Source organism: Eptatretus burgeri, chromosome 5 (genome assembly GCF_056783735.1).
Source record: "Eptatretus burgeri isolate ZD-2024b chromosome 5, Ebu_testis_v1, whole genome shotgun sequence".
Taxonomy (NCBI): Eukaryota; Metazoa; Chordata; class Myxini; order Myxiniformes; family Myxinidae; genus Eptatretus; species Eptatretus burgeri.
Genome location: NC_140965.1, coordinates 95,862,712 through 95,885,989, shown reverse-complemented (window position 1 = coordinate 95,885,989; position 23,278 = coordinate 95,862,712). Strand labels below are relative to the sequence as shown.

Sequence of the window (23,278 nt, the reverse complement as noted above, 5' to 3'; positions counted from 1 at the left end):
TGAAATTTCCCACCTGGATTTCTCCCCCATGACAAATCTTCCCTTTTGGATTTGGTGATGACCAACTTCCCCACCAATGTATCTTGCTTGTCCTCTGCCACAATTGGCTCATCTGATCATGTGCTTGTGAAGGTCAACGTCTCTCTGGCCATTCTCAGAGAACAGCCTCAGTTCTGACGAGACTGGTAGTTCACTCGGGCAAACTGGCAGGGACTGCAAGCAGCCATCACACTTCAGGACTGGTCTCCTATATCCACTGCTGCTGATGTTAATTCAGCATGGGAATTCTTCCACAAAAACCTGCTCTCTCTCATGCACAGATTCATCCCATCTCGTCTTCAGTTATCTTACACACCCTCCTGCTCTTGATTCTCTGTATCATATGGTGAGGTTATTGCTTTAAAACAACTTGCATTCTCCTCCTGGAAGGCAAATCCAACTGAAGGCAACCTCAAATCATTCCACAAAGTCCACAACAAGTGTGTGTCTATTCTTAGGAGAGTCTGAAAACAACATCTGTCCAATCTCAAGAATGAGCTTTCAAACTTGTCTACCCCCTCTAAAACCTTGTGGTGCCCAATTATTGGAATTTCTTGCGATGAAGCTGAGTCTATGGGCCTATCACTTTGCCATCACTGCCAGGTCGGTGGTGTCTGTCTTCTTCTGCCTCATTTCTTGTCTTGCACCCTTTACCCTCTCTGTGCTTTGTCCCCCTACCCCCCCCCCCCCCTTTCCAGGTATCTGTAGGATGCATGCAGTCCACCAGCAACCTCCTCTGAGTGAAACTGCCAAAATCCAGAACCATGACTCACCTCCACTCATTTATTTGTTTGTTTGTTTTTCCACCGGTGGCACCAACTTCCACACTCTTTTCAATCTTATTCTTCCCTCCAACTCTTCAAGACAGCTGTTCATCACCATCTCGAGTCATTCCCCATGGGTCATTCCGTGTCAAATCAACAAATGCGTCCAGGTCGACCATCTCAGATTTTCATGATATTTTTTTTGTGTGGGTTAGACAAATATTGAACAGAAAAAATGTCAAATATTAGTTCTGTATTCCAAGTTTTTGAGATGTGACCCCAAGAGCGTGTCAAGGTTGGTTGAAGAAAAACGACCCCCTAATTAACCTTCAATTTCAGCAACCCATTTCTTGGCATCTGTTTGAGATAAAGCAATGAATTTTTTTTTCCTAATGCAACTTTTATGGTATTTTAAAGAAAAAATAAAACCGGATACATTGCAAAAAAATGAGGTCTGCAGCCACCCTCAAAAATGGTAAAAATCAAAATAGCATGACTGAAACAGGCAACTTTGACCCATGTTAAAGTACCTTTCATTTTTTTGTGTCACCCATGAAATTTTTGGTGTGAAAAATGTACTAAAATGTCTACCAAAATATGAATTACCAGGTGTCTACTGCATTTATTTTTTTATTTTAGGCCCTTTCAATAATGGAAAAATATGAAATTTCATGATTTTCAGGTCAAAAAAAATCACGTGGCCTACCTTCAAAATATACGTGCTTGGTATCAAATGAAAGCTCCTTTCATGCACTATAACTGTACCAAATCTCATTAGTTTTATTGCAATCCTTCATATCCTACCAACCCCATCAATAAAGCTAAACAACACCAGTGCGTTAAATCTATTTATAGCACACAGTACAAAACACCTTTCAAAAAATACCCCCGAGCGGGAGTGCCGGTCATCTCTGCCAGAGTTCGAAAGTAACTCTGTGCCAGACTGGAATAGGGGCAGTTCATAAAGTACGTACGCTCTACTTCCGGGTTTTAAAAACCACCCACCCCCCAGTGTATGCAGGCTAGTGACCACCCACCCCCTCATACATCGCTAATCGCTTGCAAAGCCAGCAGTTCCTTATGAACCGATGTTTGTAAGCCATGACGATGCAGTCCCTCGCGGTGTAATTTACCTTTTTCTTTTAATATCACAGCACGTCATTGATGAAAATAAAAGTACAAATTGACATTCAAAACAATGTTAATGTCATAAATGAAAGTAAGTGTGCATATAAACTTGTGTTCCATTGTTTTAGTTAAATCTGACAAAAGCTTCAAATGTAATATTTGTCTCAGAGAGTTCCGGTTCTTAATTTAATACTTTTATTTTTGTATGTACTTTATGAATGGCCCATATGGGGAATTAGAGCGAAGTTTGAAGGGCTATAAAATCGGAACGAGAGCAAATTTCAAAAAAATGGCTTGTGTTCTTGATAATAGTCCATAGTATCTGAATCACGAATAACATTTGATCTGTCTTGATAAATGAGGGAGGAGATGCGATTTGAAATCGACGATTTTTTTTTTTTTTTTTTTTTTTTTTTTTTTTTTATACCTTGGTCGAGGCTCGTATGAGAGCTAACACACAACTCACAGCAAGGAGGCATGAGACAAGAGGGGCGGGAGTGGAAGGGACAAAACATTGGGGAACAGACACAGGTGAACTGTGGAAGGGAGAGGGATGGGGATGGGACGGGGAACATGGCGAGGGGAAGATGGACATTAAAGGGACTTTCAGGAAGGAAAGCAGGGGAATTGAAGGAAGTGGGCTTGGGTGGATTATCGGGGGTAGAAAAGATCGAGGATTTGGATGGGGGAAGATAAGAGGTGGTGGTGAACAGCTGTTTTGAAAGCCTGAAGGGAAGAATGGGAAAGAATAGAGTGAGGAAGTTTATTCCAAAGGCGGGAAAAAGAGGAATGAAAGAGTGAAGATGAGCAGTGATTCGTGATTTTGGTAGTTTTACCAGAAGGGGTTGTTGGCGGACCTTGAGCGCCCTGTGGAAATGTGGTTGGGACAAATCGCAGAGAGAGCAGGGGGGCAAGGCTGGAGAGGAGTCGGTAGAAGACAGAAAGACCACCGACCAACCTGCGGTGATTGAGTGAGAGGCCCAAAGACTCAGCTTCATTGCGGGAGATGCCAATGATCTTAAAAGCCCTGGTTTCGACAGCGTGAAGTCGAGAAAGGTGGGAGGCAGGAGCACCAGCCCAGAGGGAGAGCAGTACTCCATCAGGCTACGGACAAAAGCTTTGTAAGTGGTCAGGAGCTCAAGAGGGCCGAGGAAGGACTTTGCACGACGGAGGATTCCCAGTCGGCGACTGGCTTTTGAGGCAAGGTTGGAAATGTGACTTTCCCAGGAAAGGTCATGGCAGATAGTGAGACCCAGAAGCTTGAAAGAAAAGACTTCTTCCAGAGGATTGTTGAGAAAGTGGATGGGGGGTTTTGTAAACGGTCCTTTCGAAGAGACATAGTGAGAGTGTGAGATTTGTCTGGATTGAAAGACATGTTCCACGTGTTGGACCAGTTTGTGATTTTATCCAGATCTGCAGTGAGCGAAGAAGCTGCTGCTTGCCGGTCTGAGGGATGACAGATGGTACGGCAGAGGGTGGAGTCATCGGCAAAGAGAAATAGAGGATTTTCCAGAGAGTCCGAGAGATCATTGATGAAAACCAGAAAAAGAATAGGGCCCAGAACGCTACCTTGAGGAACTCCAGCCTGCACAGGAAGAGGGGATGAAAGAACTCCATTTAGGGCCACACGTTGACTGCGACAGGAGAGGAAGTCTGCGAGCCATGAGTGGAGATGGCCTTGAATACCATGGGAAGAGAGTTTGGTGAGTAGGGCAGGGTGCCAGACTGTGTCAAAAGCACGTGATATGTCCAGGGATACGGCTCGGATTTCCTGTCTGGCATTGAGGACCTCCATCCATTGATGGGAGAGCAGTAGCAGCATATCTAGGGTAGAGTGACCTGGTCTGAAACCAAATTGATGATTGGAAATCAAGCCATTGGAGAAGAGGAAGGATTTCATGTCTGAAGCGATGATGGATTCCATAACCTTGCTGATGATTGGGAGAAGGCTGATTGGTCTATAGTTACAGGGATCTGTTTTTGCACCTTTTTATGCAGGGCAGTGATGTTAGCAGATTTCCAAGCAGATGGCAGATGACCTTGGGAAAATGAGAGGGTGAATAGAACAGAGAGAGGGTGAGCAAGAGCAGAAGAGCAGGCTTTGAGGACACGTGGGCTGATGCCGTCTGGACCGGTTGCAGAATCTGACTCGAGGTTTGAAAGCAAGCTCTCCACCTTGTCAGGAGAAAAGGATACAGAGTCCAGGGACAGTTGGGTGCGACTGGGTAAAGTGGGTAGAGATAGTGATGGGTTTGGGACACAAGATTTAGCTGCAAACACCGAGTTTAGACATTCAGCTTTATCACGTGTGGAATCAGCAGTGCGGCCATTTGAGGTAAGGGAGGGGATGGAGGGGGAACATACACCAGAAACAGATTTGATTAAACGCCACCAGGATTTTGAGGAGGGAGAGAGGTTTGAGAGTTCAGACTTGAGATGAGAAAGATGTTGTTTTCTGGCTCTCCTGAGGGTAGCTACACACTTGTTCCGAGCTTTGTGGAAAGAACTGAGATTGCCCTCATTTTCGCAACTGACAGCCTCGTGACGTTGACCTCGACCTTGGACGACCTTGAAAGTTGTATCGTTGTGCATGTCTCATCGACCTCTATCCATTCCACTATTGGTTATTTGTCTACACTCGGTTTGATTGTGGATGGACGGATGGACAGACTTCGAGACTGTTATTATTAGGTCATCTCTACTGAGATGATAGAGATGACCTAAAAACGCAGCGCAATGCAATGTCAGTGTGGCCAGGCCATTAGTCAAAATAACTGTTAATTTCCACTTGAAAGCTTCAAAGTTGATCCCTTCAAATGACCGATAAATCACATATTACTGAAGTTATTCAGGCACTGATAATATTGTGCAAGTTTTGTTTAGAATCCAATGACATCAAAGTAATGCACACACACACATTAGCTCAACTACTGATTCATAAAATAAAGAGTATTAGTTAGAAAGAATCAGACATGCATTTGAAAATTGCCCTTTGTATGTATTTATTGTATTAGTAATAACTTTATTACTTTAACTTTATTACTAATACAATAAATGCATACAAAGGGCAATTTTCAAATGCATGTCTGATTCTTACTAAAATATACTCTTTATTTTATGAATCAGTAGGTGAGCTAATGTGTGTGTGCATTACTTTGATGTCATTGGATTCTAAACAAAACTTGCACAATATTATCAGTGCCTGAATAACTTCAGTAATAAGTGATTTATCGGTCATTTGAAGGGATCAACTTTGAAGCTTTCAAGTGGAAATTAACAGTTATTTTGACTAATGGCCTGGAGATACTGACATTGCATTGCGCTGCGTTTTTAGGTCATCTCTATCATCTCAGTAGAGATGACCTAATAATAAGTCTCGAAGTCTGTCCGTCCGTCTATCCCCAATCAAACAGAGTGGAGACAAATAATCAATAGTGGAATGGATAGAGGTCGATGAGACGTGCACAACGATATAACTTTCAAGGTCGTCCAAGGTCGAGGTCAACGTCACGAGGCTGTCAAAGTTGCGAAAATCATCGATTTCAAATCGTATCTCCTCCCTCATTTATCAAGACGGATCAAATGTTATTAGTGATTCAGATACTATGGACGATTATCTAGAACAACACAAGCCATTTTTTTGAAATTTGCTCTCGTTCCGATTTTATAGCCCTTCAAACTTCGCTCTGATTCCCCTTATGGGCCGTTCATAAAGTACATACAAAAATAAAAATATTAAAAAATTAAGAACCGGAACTCTCCGAGACAAATATTACATTTGAAGCTTTTGTCAGATTTAACTAAAACAATGGAACACAAGTTTATATGCACACTTACTTTCATTTATGACATTAACATTGTCTTGAATGTCAATTTGTATTTTTATTTTCATAAATGACGTGCTGTGATATTAAAAGAAAAAGGTAAATTAAACCGCGAGGGACTGCATCGTCATGGCTTACAAACATCGGTTCATAAGGAACTGCTGGCTTTGCAAGCGATTAGCGATGTATGAGGGGGTGGGTGGGTGGGTGGTCACTAGCCTGCATACACTGGGGGGTGGGTGGTTTTTAAAACCCGGAAGTAGAGCGTACGTACTTTATGAACTGCCCCTATTCCAGTCTGGCACAGAGTTACTTTCGAACTCTGGCAGAGATGACCGGCACTCCCACTCGGGGGTATTTTTTGAAAGGTGTTTTGTACTGTGTGCTATAAATAAATTTAACGCACTGGTGTTGTTGAGCTTTATTGATGGGGTTGGTAGGATATGAAGGATTGCAATAAAACTAATGAGATTTGGTACAGTTATAGTGCATGAAAGGAGCTTTCATTTGATACCAAGCACGTATATTTTGAAGGGAGGCCACGTTATTTTTTTTTTTGATCTGAAAATCATGAAATTTCATATTTTTTCCCTTTTTGAAAGGGCCTAAAATAAAAAATAAATGCAGAAGACACCTGGTAATTCATATTTTGGTAGACATTTTAGTATATTTTTCACACAAAAAATTACATAGGTGACACAATAAATCAAAGGTACTTTAACATGGGTCAAAGTTGCTCGTTTCAGTCGTGCTATTTTGATTTTTATCATTTTTGAGGGTGGCTGCAGGACTCTTTTTTTTTTTCTGCAATGTATCCGGCTTTATTTTTTCTTTAAAATACCATAAAAGTTGCATTAGGAAAAAAAAAAAATTCATTGCTTTATCTCAAACAGATGCCAAGAAATGGGTTGCTGAAATGGAAGGATAATTAGGGGGTCGTTTTTCTTCAACCAACCTTGACACGCTCTAGGGGTCATATCTCAAAAACTCCTTGGAATACAGAACTAATATTTGACATTTTTCTGTTCAATGTTTGTCCAACCCACACAAAAAAAAAATCATGAAAATCTGAGATGGTCGACCTGGAACCTTTGTGAAATTTTTTTTGATTTGACATGGAATGACCCCCATATAAAACCATGATCTTTTCCACACCCATTAATCACCTCTCACCCCTCCCATAATTTTGCTTCTGTATCCATCTTGTCCACCCCTTGCATTCTCCCTGACCCATCATTACCTGCATCCCTTGTTTATCCATTGCCATCTACTTTCTCTCTCTGTCCTGCTCTTGGCATTTCCACTTTCTACTGCTGTTGGTGTTTCCACTTTCTCCTGCTGCTCCCTTTTTAGATCATCTCTTCGAGCATGACCTAATAATATGGGTGTCTATGTCCTTCGATCCGCCCATCCATTCACAATGAAGTTGAAGCGGGAGATCTGGTCATAAGTGATCCTGATAGAGGTCGATGAGACGTACACGATGGTATGACTTTCAAGGTCACCCAAGGTCAAGGTCACGAGGCCTTTGAAGTTGCGAAAATGACGATTTTCAAATTCTATCTCCTCCGCCATTTCTCAAGCGATCTTGAATTTGATTGTAGCATATGAATCTATGGGACAATATTTAAATTTGGTCAGGCCGGGTTTTCGTGTCACGTGACTTCAAAGTTGGCAAAAATGCGAAAATGACGATTTTCAAAATCTATCTTGAATTTGATTGTGGCATATGAATGTATGGGACAATATCTAAATTTGGTCGGGACAGATTTTCGAATTTCGCTTTCGTTTTCGCGTCACGTGACTTCAAAGTTTGCAAAAACTGCCCTACCTTCAGGAGGCTATATATATATATATATATATATATATATATATATATATATATATATATATATATATATATATATATATTCTCTACTGGGCATGGTAAAAGTTAATGAATAGTGTCATTGCATAGCAGCTGACCTTGTCTTTCATGTCCATTCGAAAGAATACCGATATCTTCGAATACGTACACGTCAAGTGACTTTGAATTTTGCGAAAACTGCTTCATGTAGTTGCAAAATGACGATTTTCAGAATCTATCTCCTCCTACATTTCTTAAGTTATCTTGAATTTGATTGTGGCATATGAATCTATGGGACCATATCTAGATTTGGTCAGGCCGGATTTTCGATATTCGCTTTCGTTTTCGCGTCCCGTGACTTCAAAGTTGGCCAAAAATCCCTCCTGACCCGAGAACACTACACCCTAGTAACAGGAACTCATGCTTGTTTCTCGCAGAGATGACCGTCACTCCCGCACGGGTGTATTTTTACCTCTGCCACTGAAGGTGGGTGGAGGTTATTTTTTCAACCCTGTTTGTCTGTGAACAGGATATCTCAAATCTGTCGACAGATTTTGATGAAATTTGGGGAAGAGGTTGGGTGTGTAACGAGGATGAAATGATTTGATTTTGGTGAAGATCCAGATCTGGATCCAGAAACTACAATTTATGTGATTCTTCACCATTGAGTGATGGGGCCAAATCCAATAAATAGCACGATGTATCAAAACGTTATGGACAGATTCAGACTAAACTTGGTGGACAGGTTGGGTGTGAGAAGGTCGAATTGATTTGATTTTGGTGAAGATCCGAATCTGGATACAATAATTTTTAGCCGCGTCACGTTGCGAACGCTGGCTCTAAGAGAGCTCCGCATTGTTCTTCTTCTTCTTGTTCTGGTGAAGACAAAACCTTTATGACGTGGCTCTTGGACACATTTGTCCTTGTTAAAGTGATTCTTCACCATTGACAGATGGTGCCAAAAACTATATATAACATATTTCAAAAAAAAAATTGTTGGCGAGTTGAGACAAAACTCGGTGGATGAGTTTGTTAGGTGACCAGAACAAGCTGATGAAATTTTGATTCACGTTTAGATCCAGTTCCAGTCTATCAGTGGGATACGAAACGTGAACTGTTTAGCCTGGTGGAGGTATGTGCGCTACCGAGTACCGTTCTCGTTATATCTGTTGTGTCCTCACTCGCTCTTCCATGAGCCGAGATGATGTATACAAAACGCAACATTCCTTCGACTATAACGAGGATTTAATTGGTTGTTTTGCAGATAGGTTTTGGGAGTTTTATTAAGCCTCCCCCTATATGATAGGGGGAGGTTTATACCTGTTGTAGGATTCGCTTCTACAATTAGTGCCCACAATTCTCAATAGTCCCCGAGATGTAAATAGAAAGTCAATAATGTGACCAGAAAGTATGTGGGGTTGACGTAATTTTATTGACCCTGACATAATTTTAAGGTCATTCCACACGTGACCTAATTATAGAATTATTTTTTATTTTTTTTTACATTTTTCACCAAAACTCAACTAAGGTTTGTCTGATTGGAACCAAATTGTTCTCACTAGATAGCCTGGAGTAAATTTAATTTACATGATACCCCTATGGAGGAAAGATCAAGATCAAATGGTGGTCTGAAAAAAACCCCCAAAAAAACAACGTTTTTTGCCAACGCAGAATCTTCGACCGTTTCACCTTCCAAGATGTTCTTGCATCATAGTGTACCTGCATTGAAGTTGTGCACCTGATGTTTGATTAATGTCTTTGATCTACTTTTTTCAGATATTGATGTAATTAAGAAAAAGCACATTTTTCATCATAACTTGAATAATTTTCCTCCGATTTCCATGACGTCAAGTTTTATGAATAGATTGTAGATGGAGACGCATTTATTTACTTATTTACACTCCATCCAGAAATGTTGAAGTTCAAGGTCATTGGAAACCATCTTTGTATTTGGGGCAATATCTCAATTGATTGTGTTCCTATCACTTTGTAATAATTACTGATGATAGGAAATATTCTCTATTGATAATATTTGTGGAGTAACGAGCATCTACCTTTCATTTGATACCTGTGCAATTTCTGCATCCCCTTTTCTTAATCCATCAGTTTCTTATTTACTTTAAACTAATGCCATGTTGTTGTTTTTTAACCATTAACTTCACCTGTCTTGTTTGCATCCTTTTTATTATAGTTGTCTTTCATATCCCGAATCAATCTCGAGCCAGGGAATTTGACCAGGGTATACCTCATGCGCAAAGACCTTCTTTCATTTTTCTGAAGATGTACTGTATTGTGATCTACATGTATTTATTTGTAATTTCCTGACTTTTTCATATTCATATTGTTCCTTGTAATAAGATTAAGGTGAAAATACGTTATTGTAACCGGTTCCATTGGTGTCACGATTCAGTTGCTTTATCCTTGTAAAGATTGTGTACTCTCAGCGGCCAATTTTTGGTGATTAGCTTCAATTTATTTCTAGATTTTGATTTCCATTATTGAACTCGTGCAGGGCTATTGGGCAGGCAGCCAGAAGATTCCTGAACTCGTACCTTTTTACTTTCTCCCCTGGAAGCTTGCACTTCATTTCAGCTCAATTCTGCCCCCGCAGATCTAAGCTTGCATGTCTGCTTTTCGGACCTTCCTGCTCACGGTACTGTTCCTATTCTTTGCTTGTGCCGCCAGGAACCAGATTACTTTGAACACAAGTACAACGTCCGCCCCAAGCCCTACATCCCTGCCAGGTCTCTTTGCTTCAACTTTTTTCACGACTGTATGCTTCCTGTTTTCTGTCATAGATGTAATAGTGTGCACTTCCTTGCTGTTAGTCAGAGATCTGAACCTAGCTAACAATTCAATATCTATTGATGCATGCAGAAGTTGGCATATCATCAATTGATTTTTCTTTTTTAATGAGGTCTGCTACCAAATGGATTTCAGGTATATCTTGAAGGAAGATTAGGGGATCCATTTGCCCTCATACATTCAACCAATTTTTTTTTATATTGCAAAAGAAACAAAAGACTTTGTTCCAAGCTTTTTTGTGATGTCTTGTCTTTTTTTTTTTCTGCTGTTTTCTAACTTTTTTTTATTCCTATCTCTCATGCTTGTCTTATTCCCTCCTTGTATGGCTCTTTCCCTTCTGCCGTGCTTCATTGAACTCCTGCTTCTCTGCAAACGTGCCACATGATCTCCTTCGCACGACCACCTATCTCTTTTTTTTTTTTTTTCCTATTTCCACGTGACCTTTTTTTCCAAACCACGGACGTGTGACTGTTTCTGATTGAACACAACTACCAATATCTTATGCCAGTGGAATGCCACCTACGATTGTTCATCAACTTCCAACTCCGTCGCCACCAACCTTTGCTCCTTCACCCTCGATTATTTCCTCTCCTTCTATCGCCTCCTCGCCATCCATTGGCCGCACGACACCGTTGCTGTTGCCGAGTGGTTGCAGCACGCCGTCCACGACGTCAACAGTGTTGTATGCTGAACCGACGGACCTGAAGGAAATGGCGCGTGCTGCACCAAATCGCCCTATTGAAGTTGCAGTTCCAGGTGCACGAGTTATCCATGCGCAGTTCAACTCACCACTACAGATGTACTCGGATGAAAATGTACTCGAAAGCCTGCATGGTCAGGTTTCTTCAGCCTTGCATCTGGATCCTGACTCAGAGATGAGGTAGTAGTTGTGAGTTTGTTATTTATTTTGGGAGAAGAGCGGGGGTGGGGGGAGGGGAGGGTTGGAAGAAGGATAAGGTAAAAAGCGAAAACTGAGCAGGAAGGTAAGTGATATGATTGCCATGTTTGCTTATTAGGCTCTTTATATCGTGAACTTCATGGCCACAATAGATTTTATTTATTTATTTATTTCTTCCATCTCAAAATGCTTTAATGGCAGCTCTTTTTTATTTTACTCAAATTATGCACAGTACCAGTCAAAAGTTTGGATACTCCAACTCATTTAAGGATTTTTCTTTATTTTTACCGTTTTATATGTTGTAGAATAAGAGTGAAGACATCAAAACTATGAAATAATACAGATGGAATTATGTAGTAACCAAAAAAGTGTGAAACAAATCAAAGTATATTTTATATTTTACATTCTTCAAAGTAGCCACCCTTTGCCTTGATGACAGCTTTCCACACTCTTGGCATTCTCTCAACCAACTTCATGAGGTAGTCACCTGGAATGCTTTTCCAACAGTCTTGAAGGAGTTCCGACATATGCTGAGCAGTTGTTGGCTGCCATTCCTTCACGCTGCAATCCAACTCAGCCCAAACCATCTAAATTGGGTTTAGGTTAGGTGATTGTGGAGGCCAGGTTATCTGATGCAGCACTCCATCACTGTACTTTTTTTTTTTCTGTATACCTTGTCAAGGCTGATATGAGAGCTAACACACAACGTACATCAAGGGGGGGGGGGGGCATGAGACAAGAGGGGAGGGAGTGCGAAGGACAAAACAGTGGGGAACAGAGACATTGGGAGATCGGTGGAAGGGAGAGGGATGGGGCGGGGAACATGGAGAATACAAGATGGACATTACAGGGACTTTCAGGAAGGAAAGCAGGGAATTTGAAGGACGTGGGCTTGGGTGGATTATCGGGGGTATAAAAGATCGAGGATTTGGATGGGGGATGATAGGTGGTGGTGAACAGCTGTTTTGAAGGCCTGGAGGGAAGAATGGGAATGATTAGAGTGAGGGATTTTATTCCAAAGGTGGGAAGAAAGAGTGAAGGTGAGCAGTGATTCGTGATTTTGGTAGTTTTACCAGAAGGGGGTTGTTGGCGTACCTTGAGCGCCCTGCGGAAATGTGGTGGGGACAAATCTTAGAGAGAGCGGGGGGGGGGCGAGGCTGGAGAGGAAACGGAAGAAGACAGAAAGACCACCGACCAACCTGCGGTGATTGAGTGAGAGGCCCAAAGACTCAGCCTCATTGCGGGAGATGCCAATGATCCGAAATACCTTGGTTTCTACAGCATGAAGAAAGAGAAAGGTGGGAGGCAGGAGCACCAGCCCAGAGGAGAGAGCAGTACTCCACCAGGCTGCGGACAAAAGCTTTGTAAGTGGTCAGGATCTCAGGTCGGCCGAGGAAGGACTTTGCACGGCGGAGGATTCCCAGTCAGCGACTGGCTTTGGAGGCGAGGTTTGAAATGTGGCTTTCCCAGGAAAGGTCATGGCAGATAGTGAGACCCAGAAGCTTGAAAGAAAGGACTTCTTCCAGAGGATTGTTGAGAAAGTGGATGGGTGGATTTTCTAAACGGTCCTTTCGAAGAGACATAGTGAGAGTGTGAGATTTGTCTGGATTGAAAGACATGTTCCACGTGTTGGACCAGTTTGTGATTTTATCCAGATCTGCAGTGAACGAAGAAGCTGCTGCTTGCCAGTCTGAGGGATGACCGATGGTACAGCAGAGGGTGGAGTCATCAGCAAAGGGATATAGAGGATTTTCCAGAGTCGGGGAGATCATTGATGAAAACCAGAAAAAGAACAGGGCCCAGAACACTTCCTTGAGGAACTCCACCCTGGACAGGAAGAGGGGATGAAAGAACTCCATTTAGGGCCACACGGTGACTGCGACAGGAGAGGAAATCTGTGAGCCATGAGTGGAGATGGCCTTGGATACCATAGGAAGAGAGTTTGGTGAGTAGGACAGGGTGCCAGACCGTATCAAAAGTACGTGATATGTCCAGGGATATGGCTTGGATTTCCTGTCTGGCATTGAGGACCTCCATCCATTGTTGGGAGAGCAGAATCAGCATGTCCAGGGTAGAGTGACCAGGTCTGAAACCAAATTGATGATCAGAAATCAAGCCATTGAAGAAGAGGAAGGATTTGATGTCTGAATCGATAATGGATTCCATAACCTTGCTGATGATTGGGAGAAGGTTGATTGGTCTGTAGTTGCAGGGATCTGTTGTTGCACCTTTTTGTGCAGGGCAGTGATGTTTGCTGATTTTCAAGCAGATGGCAGATGACCTTGAGCAAATGAGAGGGTGAATATAACAGAGAGAGGGTGAGCAAGAGCAGAGGAGCAGGTTTTTAGGACACCTGGGCTGATGCTGTCTGGACCGGTTGCAGAATCTGAGTCGAGGTTTGACAGCAAGCTCTCCACCTTGTCAGGAGAAAAGGACACAGAGTCCAGGGACAGTTGGGTGCGACTGGGTAAGGTCGGTTGAGAAAGTGATAGGTTTTGGACACAAGATGTAGCTGCAAACACAGAGTTTAGGCATTCAGCTTTTTTACATTCAGCTTTTTTCCTGCTTGGTCAACTAGCCCTTGCACAGCCTGGAGGTATGTTTTGGGTCATTGTCCTGTTGAAAAACAAATGATGATTTGCATTAAGCACAAACCACATGGGATGGCGTATCATTGCAGAATGCTGTGGTAGCCATGCTGGTTAAGTGTGCCATGCTGGTTAGTTTATTCTCACTGAATTGCCAACAGTGTCACCAGCAAAGCAGCCCCACACCATCACACCTCCTCCTCCATGCTTCACGGTGGGAACCATACATGCAGAGATCATCCGCTCCCCTTCTCCAAGGGGAGATTTCCATATGTCTAATGTCCGTTGCTCATGTTTCTTGGCCCAAGCTAGTCTCTTGTTCTTATTGATCTCCTTCAGTCGTGGTTTCTTTGCAGGAATTCGACCATGAAGTCCTGATTCATGCAGTCTCCTCTGAACAGTTGATGTTGAGATGTGTCTGTTACTTGAACTCTGTGAAGTATTTACTTGGGCTGCAATCTGAGGTGCAGTTAATTGGTGATTTCTGAGGCTGGTAACTCCAATTAACTTATCCTCTGCAGTAGAGGTAACTCTGGGTCTTCCTTTTCTGTGGCGGTCCTCATGAGAGCCAGTTTCATCATAACGCTTGATGGTTTTTGCGACTGTACTTGAAGAAGCTTTCAAAATTCTTGAAATTTTCTGGATTAACTGACCTTCATGTCTTAAAGTAATGATGGACTGTCGTTTCTCATTGCTTAGCTGAGTTCTTGCCATAATATGGACTTTGACAGCACAGACAAAATAATGGTCTTTTACGAAATAGGGCTATTTTCTGCATACCAACCCAACCTTGTCACAACACAATTGATTGTCTCAAACACATTGAGAAGCAAAGAAATTCCACAAATTAACTTTTATCAAGGCACACCTATTAATGAAAAAGCATTCCAGGTGACTACCTCATGAAGCTGATTGAGAGAATGCCAAGAGTGTGTGAAGCTGTCATCAAAGCAAAGGGTGGTGACTTTGAAGAATCTAAAATATAAAATATATTTTGATTTGTTGAACACTTTTTTTTTTGCTTGCTACATAATTCCATGTGTGTTACTTCATAGTTTTGATGTCTTCACTATTATTCTGCAATTTAGAGAAATAGTAAAAATAAAGAAAAACCCTTGAATGAGTAGGTGTGTCTAAGCTTTTGACTGGTTCTGCATATAAAACAATGTTTTCTTCAAGATTATGGATCGACAGTTGAAGGTCAGGACTCACTCGAAACTTTGGTAGGCTGACTTTAAGGAATCCTGCATAGTGCGAGGAAAAGAATAGGCATTTGTCTAAAAATAAGGACAAAAAAAGACACAAACTTCGATTATTTCAACATTCTCATAAAGTAATTTTTTAAAGATGTTCAGGACCATGAAAGAGCAGAAATGGATTCCAACCACAGTTGGTCTGGCTTGTACTTGTGGATTTTTCAAGCCAGGAAAAATAGATCATCAGTTATGTTTGCCATCCTGCTGTCATTACCATAATTGGTCATTGTCGAGAATTTTGTTTTGTGTGTGAGGTCACTGTGGTTGCTTCACTGACTTTGCATAACACACAGCTCAAACTAGAGCTGCGTGTAAATAAATAAATGAACAGTGATGTATTTTGAAATTGCCAGACTGATTAGTGTAAAAGGTAGGATATAGGATTGCTTGTCGTCTTCTTTCGTATGCAGCACTTGGCAGTGTGACATAATTTTCTGGGGATGCGGTGTCCCTTGTAGGTTGGAGCAGGAATTTGGAATATGGTCAGGGTACCGACAATCGATCACTGACCTTGGAATGCTTGTGATGGATAATTTATTGCTTTAGTGAGGTCATTGAAAATAAAAGTGTGCAACAATCGTGTTTCATTCTGCTTTCATGCATTCTTTATGCAATCATTTGCTTGTGCATTGACTTGCTGGTTTAAATTAATTTATTTCCTTTCGATTAGCTTTGGAGCTTGATAACTACCTGAACTGATACTTTAATTTGGGTTGAATCAAATATTGCTGAGATGTATCTGCAAGAAATTGGAATGTTCATTATATAATAAACTTTGAGATAACCTAGTTCCAACGGGCTGTTGTAAGGGAATTGGTTCCTAATAGAGTGGAATATTTGGGAAGATTGCTCAGAATGTCCTTTGACAGCATAATAGCGGGGATCTGTGGAAATTCCACTTAATGTGTAAAATGGGACTTCACATCCTCAACACCCCCCACCCCAAGTCCTCAACCTCCCTCCCCCAGCTCTGTCGCCTTGCCCTCGCACACCCAACTCTGTTCTCTCCTCCACCTTTCTTGTTTAAGTTCTCAACTCCCCCTCCCCAAGTCCACAAGCCCCCTCCCAACCCCAAGTCCTCAACCCCTTCCTTTCCTTTCTTTTCTCTGTGCCTCCCCCCCCCCAAAAAAAAAACAACTTTTTTTGGTTTCATTCAAAAACCCCCTTTCATTCAACTCCTCAACCCCAGGTCCACAAATCCCCCTTTCGTCAAGTCCTCACCCCTCACCCATCCCCCCAACCCCAAGCCCATATAATAGTCACCAACTGTTAAGACTGCTGAGGTTTCTCATTGAAGTTAATCGACCAAAAGGGAATATGTTGGACGGAACTGACTGAATAATTTGTGGTTATATTATTTTTTGCTTCCGGTAGGTGTGCGAACCAGCGAGTGAGCCTATACACCACCCATGTGCGCAACAAAAATGTACATAACTCAAAATTGCGTGAATATCAAAATTTGTAAACAACCGCATGTACTGTCAGGACCCAAGAGCTCTTAAATGAGGTATAATTCAACGTTACATGTGCTGTGGTTACGACATTTATCCCGTTCAGATACAATCGCGCAACTTGCACTAAAATAGGTATCGAGATAGCAACTCCAGTTAAAGTTTGTCGAAGTCACTTTGTCATTAAGATTGGTGAATTTGTTTATAAAATTACTTGCAATAAATGAGAATCTGCAGAATGGTTAAGCATTTTGAAGAGGTGTAAAAGGCATGGAATAATAATTTTCATGATTGCAGTTCTTGTTTTATCATGCAAATCATCAAATAAAAAGGCTTACTTCATATGCATATTCTTACTGTGCAGCTTCAGTCAATTAGTTTGCATATATTGAGAATTTATTTGTTCTTTGTCGTCATTACCTCTGGCCACATGTGTTTGGCTTCCTTTGTGGCCACACAGTTCCCAGGCTGAACATATACCATCTCATCATGACTTAAGCCAAGACTCGGAGGCCTACAAGCTGAGACAGGAAAATCTGGAATTGGGCTCTGCGCCTCGTCAGTCTGGTTCTTTTCAAGTGCTTCAGGCCATGCTTGATCAAGAAAACGGTAAGCTTGAAGCTGATTATTTTTTTTCTTCTTTTAGAAAATGGTATAATTATTTGTAATTGTGGGCATCAACCTAATTGCACCTATTGTGTGATGTCCATGTCTGCCTTGTCATCCCTCTCCACCTTCCGGCACTGAACATTCCTCCTAATGTGACGCTCGCCACGTGATTAACTGAATATTTATAGATCTTATACAGGTATATACTTCATAGGTCATAATAAAGTAGAGTTTATCATGTGTGTCCTTTGATATTCCACAAAACAATTTGGCTGAAGTTAAAAATTTGGTGATCTACTTCTACTCAATGGTGCATTCACAATTCTTACACTAAACCCTTCCTTACCTACACAAGGTTTGAAACAGCAAAAGACTCACCTTGTGTTGCATTTCATGGTTGCTTTTTATGTAGCTTCTTTGGCTGGAAGAGCATGGGGGGGGGGGGTTTGGGGAGGAGGAGGAGTCGATTTATTTATATAATCCTAGCCACCTCAGTTTATTGATGAGGTGAGAGTTTAAGTTTTTTTTTTTTTTTTTTTTTTTTTTTTTTTTCTCCTCCATTCACAGGTAAGAGATGTGGTGGGTCTTCATTTTTATACGCCCGATATATGTATATATATATTGGGGTGTATTATGTGATTCTGTCCGTCTGTCCGTCTGTCCGTCTGTCCGTCTGTCCGTCTGTTCCTGTCCGCACTCTAACTCCCAAAGTTTTCAACTTTCACGTTTCATATTTGGTACATAGGTACAGACTGTGGAGACGGTGTGTCGTGACATACGTTCATCATCTAAAGTGGTTGCCATGGCAACCAGGATGCTGTTTTCCATGTAGTAGCACAATTCTGTATATACCTTCTTGTTCGGGCGTATATTGTGCTCACTTGCACTCTTGTTGATCTATATATATATATATATATATATATATATATATATATATATATATATATATATATATAATTTTTTTTTTTTTTTTTTTTTTTTGACGTTTACATGTGGAATGTGCTTGGGAGTCTTGTTGGTATGTATTTGTCTGCGCTGTCGCTGATTCACCAACAAGCGATGAAACCGATCCTGCAGCTGAGGCGGTGTGTCGCATTGGGATTCTCATGTATGTACTATTTATGAATGTCTTTACAGCTGTGGAAGAACTTTGGGAAGGGTTTGAAACTGCAAGGGGCTTACCTTGGGTAGCCTTTCATGGTTGCTTTATGCAGCTTCTTTGGCTAGAAGACCATGTGAGTCGATTTATATATCTCTGCAGTGTCTGTCCTGTGTTGTCACTGAACTACTACCTCAAACTTTTGTTAAATTGGACCAAACTTCAGGGCTGCACCGGGTTCTCCCATGTTTGCCCTCAGGGTATTTTTTTTTTTTTGGAAAAAATAAAATAAAAAATTACACTTAAATCTTCAACCTCAATTGTTTATCTTGAATATTACAAATAAATTTGCAAAACAAATGTTTAAATTCTGATTGATGTAAATCGTGACAACACGGCAACTTGTATACTTATCTTCAGTGAAAACAAGCATGTCCTAAGAGCGACGTGTGGTGAGGTGTTTGTCCCACTGTTGTGGCCTACAGTGAGGTGAGCTTAGCGAGCTGATCCACATAGATATATATGTACTAGACAATCCGTGAAACCGTTGGGTTCCCGTTATGACAGCGGTTGATGTAAAAATAAAAAAAAAATCGTTTCAAGAAAAAAAAGATAGCTCCAGTGAACTATACCGCTGAGGTTGTTTGCATTGATCAAATAATCCCGAAGAGTACTTCACTGAATCGGGAATTGATTTTTTTTTTTAATAATTTTTTTCGTTACCCAATTTGAACGAAACTTGATACTGCACACCACCAGGGTAATGGTGAGTAAGGTGGCCCGAAAATTTTTGTGCTATCGTGTACCGTTTTGGCTGTATTTCGGGAACATAAAAAATGAGTTTTAGTAATATATAGATATATATGTAGCATCTCAATGTAGTAAGTAGGGAATCTGTGAGCTTAATTGTTACGTGTGACCACATGAGGGATGTTGTGGTGTTGATTAGCTTTGGGAGTAAGAATAAGGTCCCCAGTACGTGATTGCCCCTCTGTGATTTTTTTTTTTGACAGAATTTATTTTTGATTTTTTACGCTGCGGCATTGAGCCTTTAGATGGAGTGCCACTTGTGGTTAGGGCCAACGTAAGTGCAAGAGTGGTAGAAAGGAGGGTTTTTCTTTTAATTTTGTGTCACCCTTTGTCTGTATTTGAGTCTGTGTGCGAGGCCTCAACTGTAGGATTTATTTATTTCATATCATTGTCATTTCCTTTTGAATTATCATCCTTTGTGAATATTTGTTTTATTTTTCATTAAATATATTCCTTTGAAGGCACTGAGGAAGTACAGGAAAGTATAAGGAAGAAGGGGTTGGCGAAAAGGAAGTGGGATAGTCAGAGAGATGAAGAAAGTAGGCAGGAGTACAAGGAGTGGCAGCGAAAGGCACAAAGAGAGGTGGCAAAGGCCAAGGAAAAGGCATATGATGAGCTGTATGAGAAGTTGGATACAAATGTAGGGGAAAAGGATTTATACCGATTGGCAAGACAGAGGGACCGAGCTGGGAAGGATGTGCTGCAGGTTAGGGTCATAAAGGACGCAAATGGGAATGTGTTGATGAGTGAGGAGAGTGTGTTGAGAAGGTGGATGGAGTACTTTGAGGAGCTGATGAATGAAGAAAATGAGAGAGAGAGAAGGTTGGAAGAGGTGGAGATAGTGAATCAGGAAGTGGGGTGGATCAGTTAGGATGAAGTGAGGACTGCTATGAAGAAGATGAAAAGTGGAAAGACTGTTGGCCCAGATGGTATACCAGTGGAGGCCTGGAAGTGCTTAGGAGAGATGGCAGTGGGGTTGTGAACCAGATTGTTTAATGAAGTCTTGGAAAGTGAGAGGATGCCGGAGGAGTGGAGATTAAGCGTACTGGTTCCGATTTTCAAGAATAAGGGTGATGTGCAGAGCTGTGGAAATTACAGAGGGATAAAGTTGTAAAGCCACACCATGAAGTTGTGGGAAAGAGTAGTAGAAGAGTAGTAGAAAGAGAAGAGAGTAGTAGAAAGAGAAAGAGAGTAGTAGAAAGAGAAGAGAGTAGTAGAAGAGTAGTAGAAAGGGAAAGAGTAGTAGAACTCCTCTCCTCGGTTGAGAGGAGAGGTGATGATCTGTGAGCAGCAATATGGGTTTATGCCAGGAAAGAGCACCACTGATGCAATGTTTGCTTTGAGAATGTTGATGGAGAAGTCGAGGGAAGGCCAGAAGGAGTGACATTGTGTGTTTGTGGATTTAGAGAAAGCTTATGATAGGGTGCTAAGAGAGGAGTTGTGGCATTGTATGAGGAAGTCGAGAGTGGTGGAGAAGTATGTGAGGATCGTGCAGGATATGTATGAGGACATGTGTGACGGCGGTGAGGTGTGCGGTAAGAATGACGGACCGCTTTAAGGTAAAAGTGGGATTGCACCAAGGATCGACTCTGAGCCCTTTCCTGTTTGCAATGGTGATGGACAGGTTGACGGACGAGATCAGACTGGAGTCCCCATGGACTATGATGTTCGCGGATGACATCATGATCTGTAGGGAGAGTGGGGAGCAGGCTGAGGCGAGCCTCGAGAGGTGGAGATACGCACTGGAGAGAAGGGGAATGATAGTCAGTCGGAGGAAGACGGAGTACATGTGCGTAAATGAGAGGGAGGGTGGTGGTATGGTGCGGTTGCAAGGAGTTGAGGTGGGGAAGGTGGATGGGTTTAAATACTTGGGATCAACTGTCCAAAGTAACGGGGAGTGTGGGAGAGAAGTGAAAAAGAGAGTGCAGGCAGGATGGAGTGGTTGGAGAAGAGTTGCAGGAGTGATTTGTGACAGAAGGGTAGCTGCAAGAGTGAAGGGGAAAGTATATAAGACGGTAGTGAGACCAGCGATGTTGTATGGTTTGGAGGCGGTGGCACTAACAAAAAGACAGGAAGCGGAGCTGGAGGTGGCAGAGTTAAAGATGCTGCGATTCTCGTTGGGAGTGATGAGGATGGACAGGATAAGGAATGAGTATATTTGAGGGACAGCGCAGGTAGGACGGTTTGGAGACAAAGTGAGAGAGGCGAGATTGAGATGGTTTGGACATGTGCACAGGAGGGAAACGGAGTCTATCGGGAGAAGGATGTTGAAGATGGAGCCGCCAGGCAGGAGGAGAAGAGGAAGGCCAAAGAAGAGGTTCATGGATGCGGTGAGGGCGGACATGCGGGTGGTTGGAGTGTCAATGGAAGATGTGGAGGATAGAGCGAAATGGAGACTGTTGATCCGCTGTGGCGACCCCTAACGGGAGCGAGCCGAAAGAAGAAGAAGATATTCCTTTGAAGGCACTGTAGCATTGTGCTGTCCTGGTGCAGCACCCTGTGCTGTGCTCCTTACCGTGCTCCTCCGCGGTGGTTCACCTCTCTGCCATTACGCCCGATAAACGCGCGCGCATTAATCCCGAAGTCTCGGTTGTTGCCTTCACGGGGGAAGCTTTGCCATCCGTCCAGGTCTCAGGTTGGGTCTAACCCCCTGGGCACGACATTATATATGTATTCGCACCCTTCAATCCACCCCTGTGGATTCGTTATTTTCAATCTCCCTGGGTTCCAAATTTTTTATTATTCTTATTTTTGGAATGATTTGCCTATAATTCCAAAATCTTGTAGACATCAAGCACATCCTCCATGGTAAGGTGCCAAAGAATCAGATCAGCCATAAGAACTGTCTGCAAACTCTCTTGCAAAAGGCAGCAGGATCTCTTCCTGCACCCCCTCTCCAGGATCCGGAAGACCCAAGTTTCTCTCATCCGCTCCCAGAAGCATGAACCCCCCTCTGCGATCTGGTAGACGCAGATTTCTCTCGTCCACTCTCGATCGATGCCTACATCCTCTTCAAGGATGAACCATGGCCACAGACAATGCCACGGCCCAGCGGACCCAGCCAAAACTGCACCACCTGGGTGCGCCAGGCCGAGGATGGAACAAGGCCACAACCGGCCGACCCACAATCAGCATGAGGATTACTCCCAGGCACACATGGATGCTGGCAACTGCACTCCACCATCCACTTTTGACAAACAGCCACAATGGTTAACGTGAACGCCATCCCCTGACCCCAGGCTGTTACGCTCGTCTGCTCGGCTGCCTGCGATGAGAGTTGGAGTGAGTTGGGATGTGTTTTGGCTTCGTGCAACTCTGTTTCTCTTTCATCTTCCGATACTGCCGTTTACTTGCCCTCACTTTCTTTTCAGCTCCAGTGAGTCCTTGCCGTGCTTGTTTGGCTTATTGCTGGTGCAGCCCATCCAATTCAGCTTGCAGAGCTAGGGCATGAGCCTGCACATGCTGCCGGCAGCTGCGATCGTTATCCAACTCGGCTTTGAGTTCATGCACTCTCTCCTGAAGACTTTTCATCACTTTCTGGGTTTCGCTCTTGAATGACTGCAGTTCAGTGTGCAATGCTTTGTTCTCCTGGCGTAAACTCTCGATCAGATATTTTTCATCGGGTCCCTCTGAAATGCTTTGTTCTGAAATCAGCAAAGGCTGTGGTTCTGGTTCCACTTCAAGTTCCGGCTCCTCCTCTCCTGGAATCACCACTGCCGGACACACATGTTCAACCAGTGCAGATGCCCTCATGTGTGGCCCCTGCTCTCCATCACACCACAGTTGTACCTCAATGGGATGGGAGACTCGAAGACTCGGATCTGGTATAACCTGGGTGAGAGGTGCCAGACGACACCGTCTGGCCTGTGTCATGGAAATAGCATGCAGAAGATCTAAAGATGCAAAACCTGCTTCAAAACTGCTAAGCTCACTGCCCATACAGGTGAACAGCTCCACTATCAGTGAAAAGACTGTGCCAATGCCACACTCTCCCACAGCACCAAGCTTCCCCGTCCATCACTGCCAAGCCAGATGGGAAAAACAGCCGCCCAATCTGGCAGTCAACTTTCCTTATGTTCAACATTATGTAGATGACCACAAGCCAACCACAATGGCCATGATTGTGGTTCCACATGTGACCAAATTCCCCCAACTGAGCAA

The 23,278-nt window shown here is 42.6% G+C and overlaps 1 protein-coding gene across 4 annotated transcripts in view; it reads left to right on the top strand.

Annotated features, from left to right (window-relative positions):
• The window catches only part of LOC147027000 (PDZ and LIM domain protein 3-like), a 104,154-nt gene that overhangs the window by 56,979 nt on the left and 23,897 nt on the right, over positions 1–23,278 (top strand). For 2 of the 4 annotated variants that reach the window (XM_085883003.1, XM_085883004.1), the window contains 3 exons: positions 10,287–10,345; positions 10,915–11,286; positions 17,060–17,208. In XM_085883003.1, coding sequence (XP_085739129.1) covers positions 10,287–10,345; positions 10,915–11,286; positions 17,060–17,208 — 580 coding nt within the window. The remainder of the gene's footprint in view (positions 1–10,286; positions 10,346–10,914; positions 11,287–17,059; positions 17,209–23,278) is intronic. The other 2 variants (XM_085883006.1, XM_085883005.1) reach the window with 2 other exon arrangements.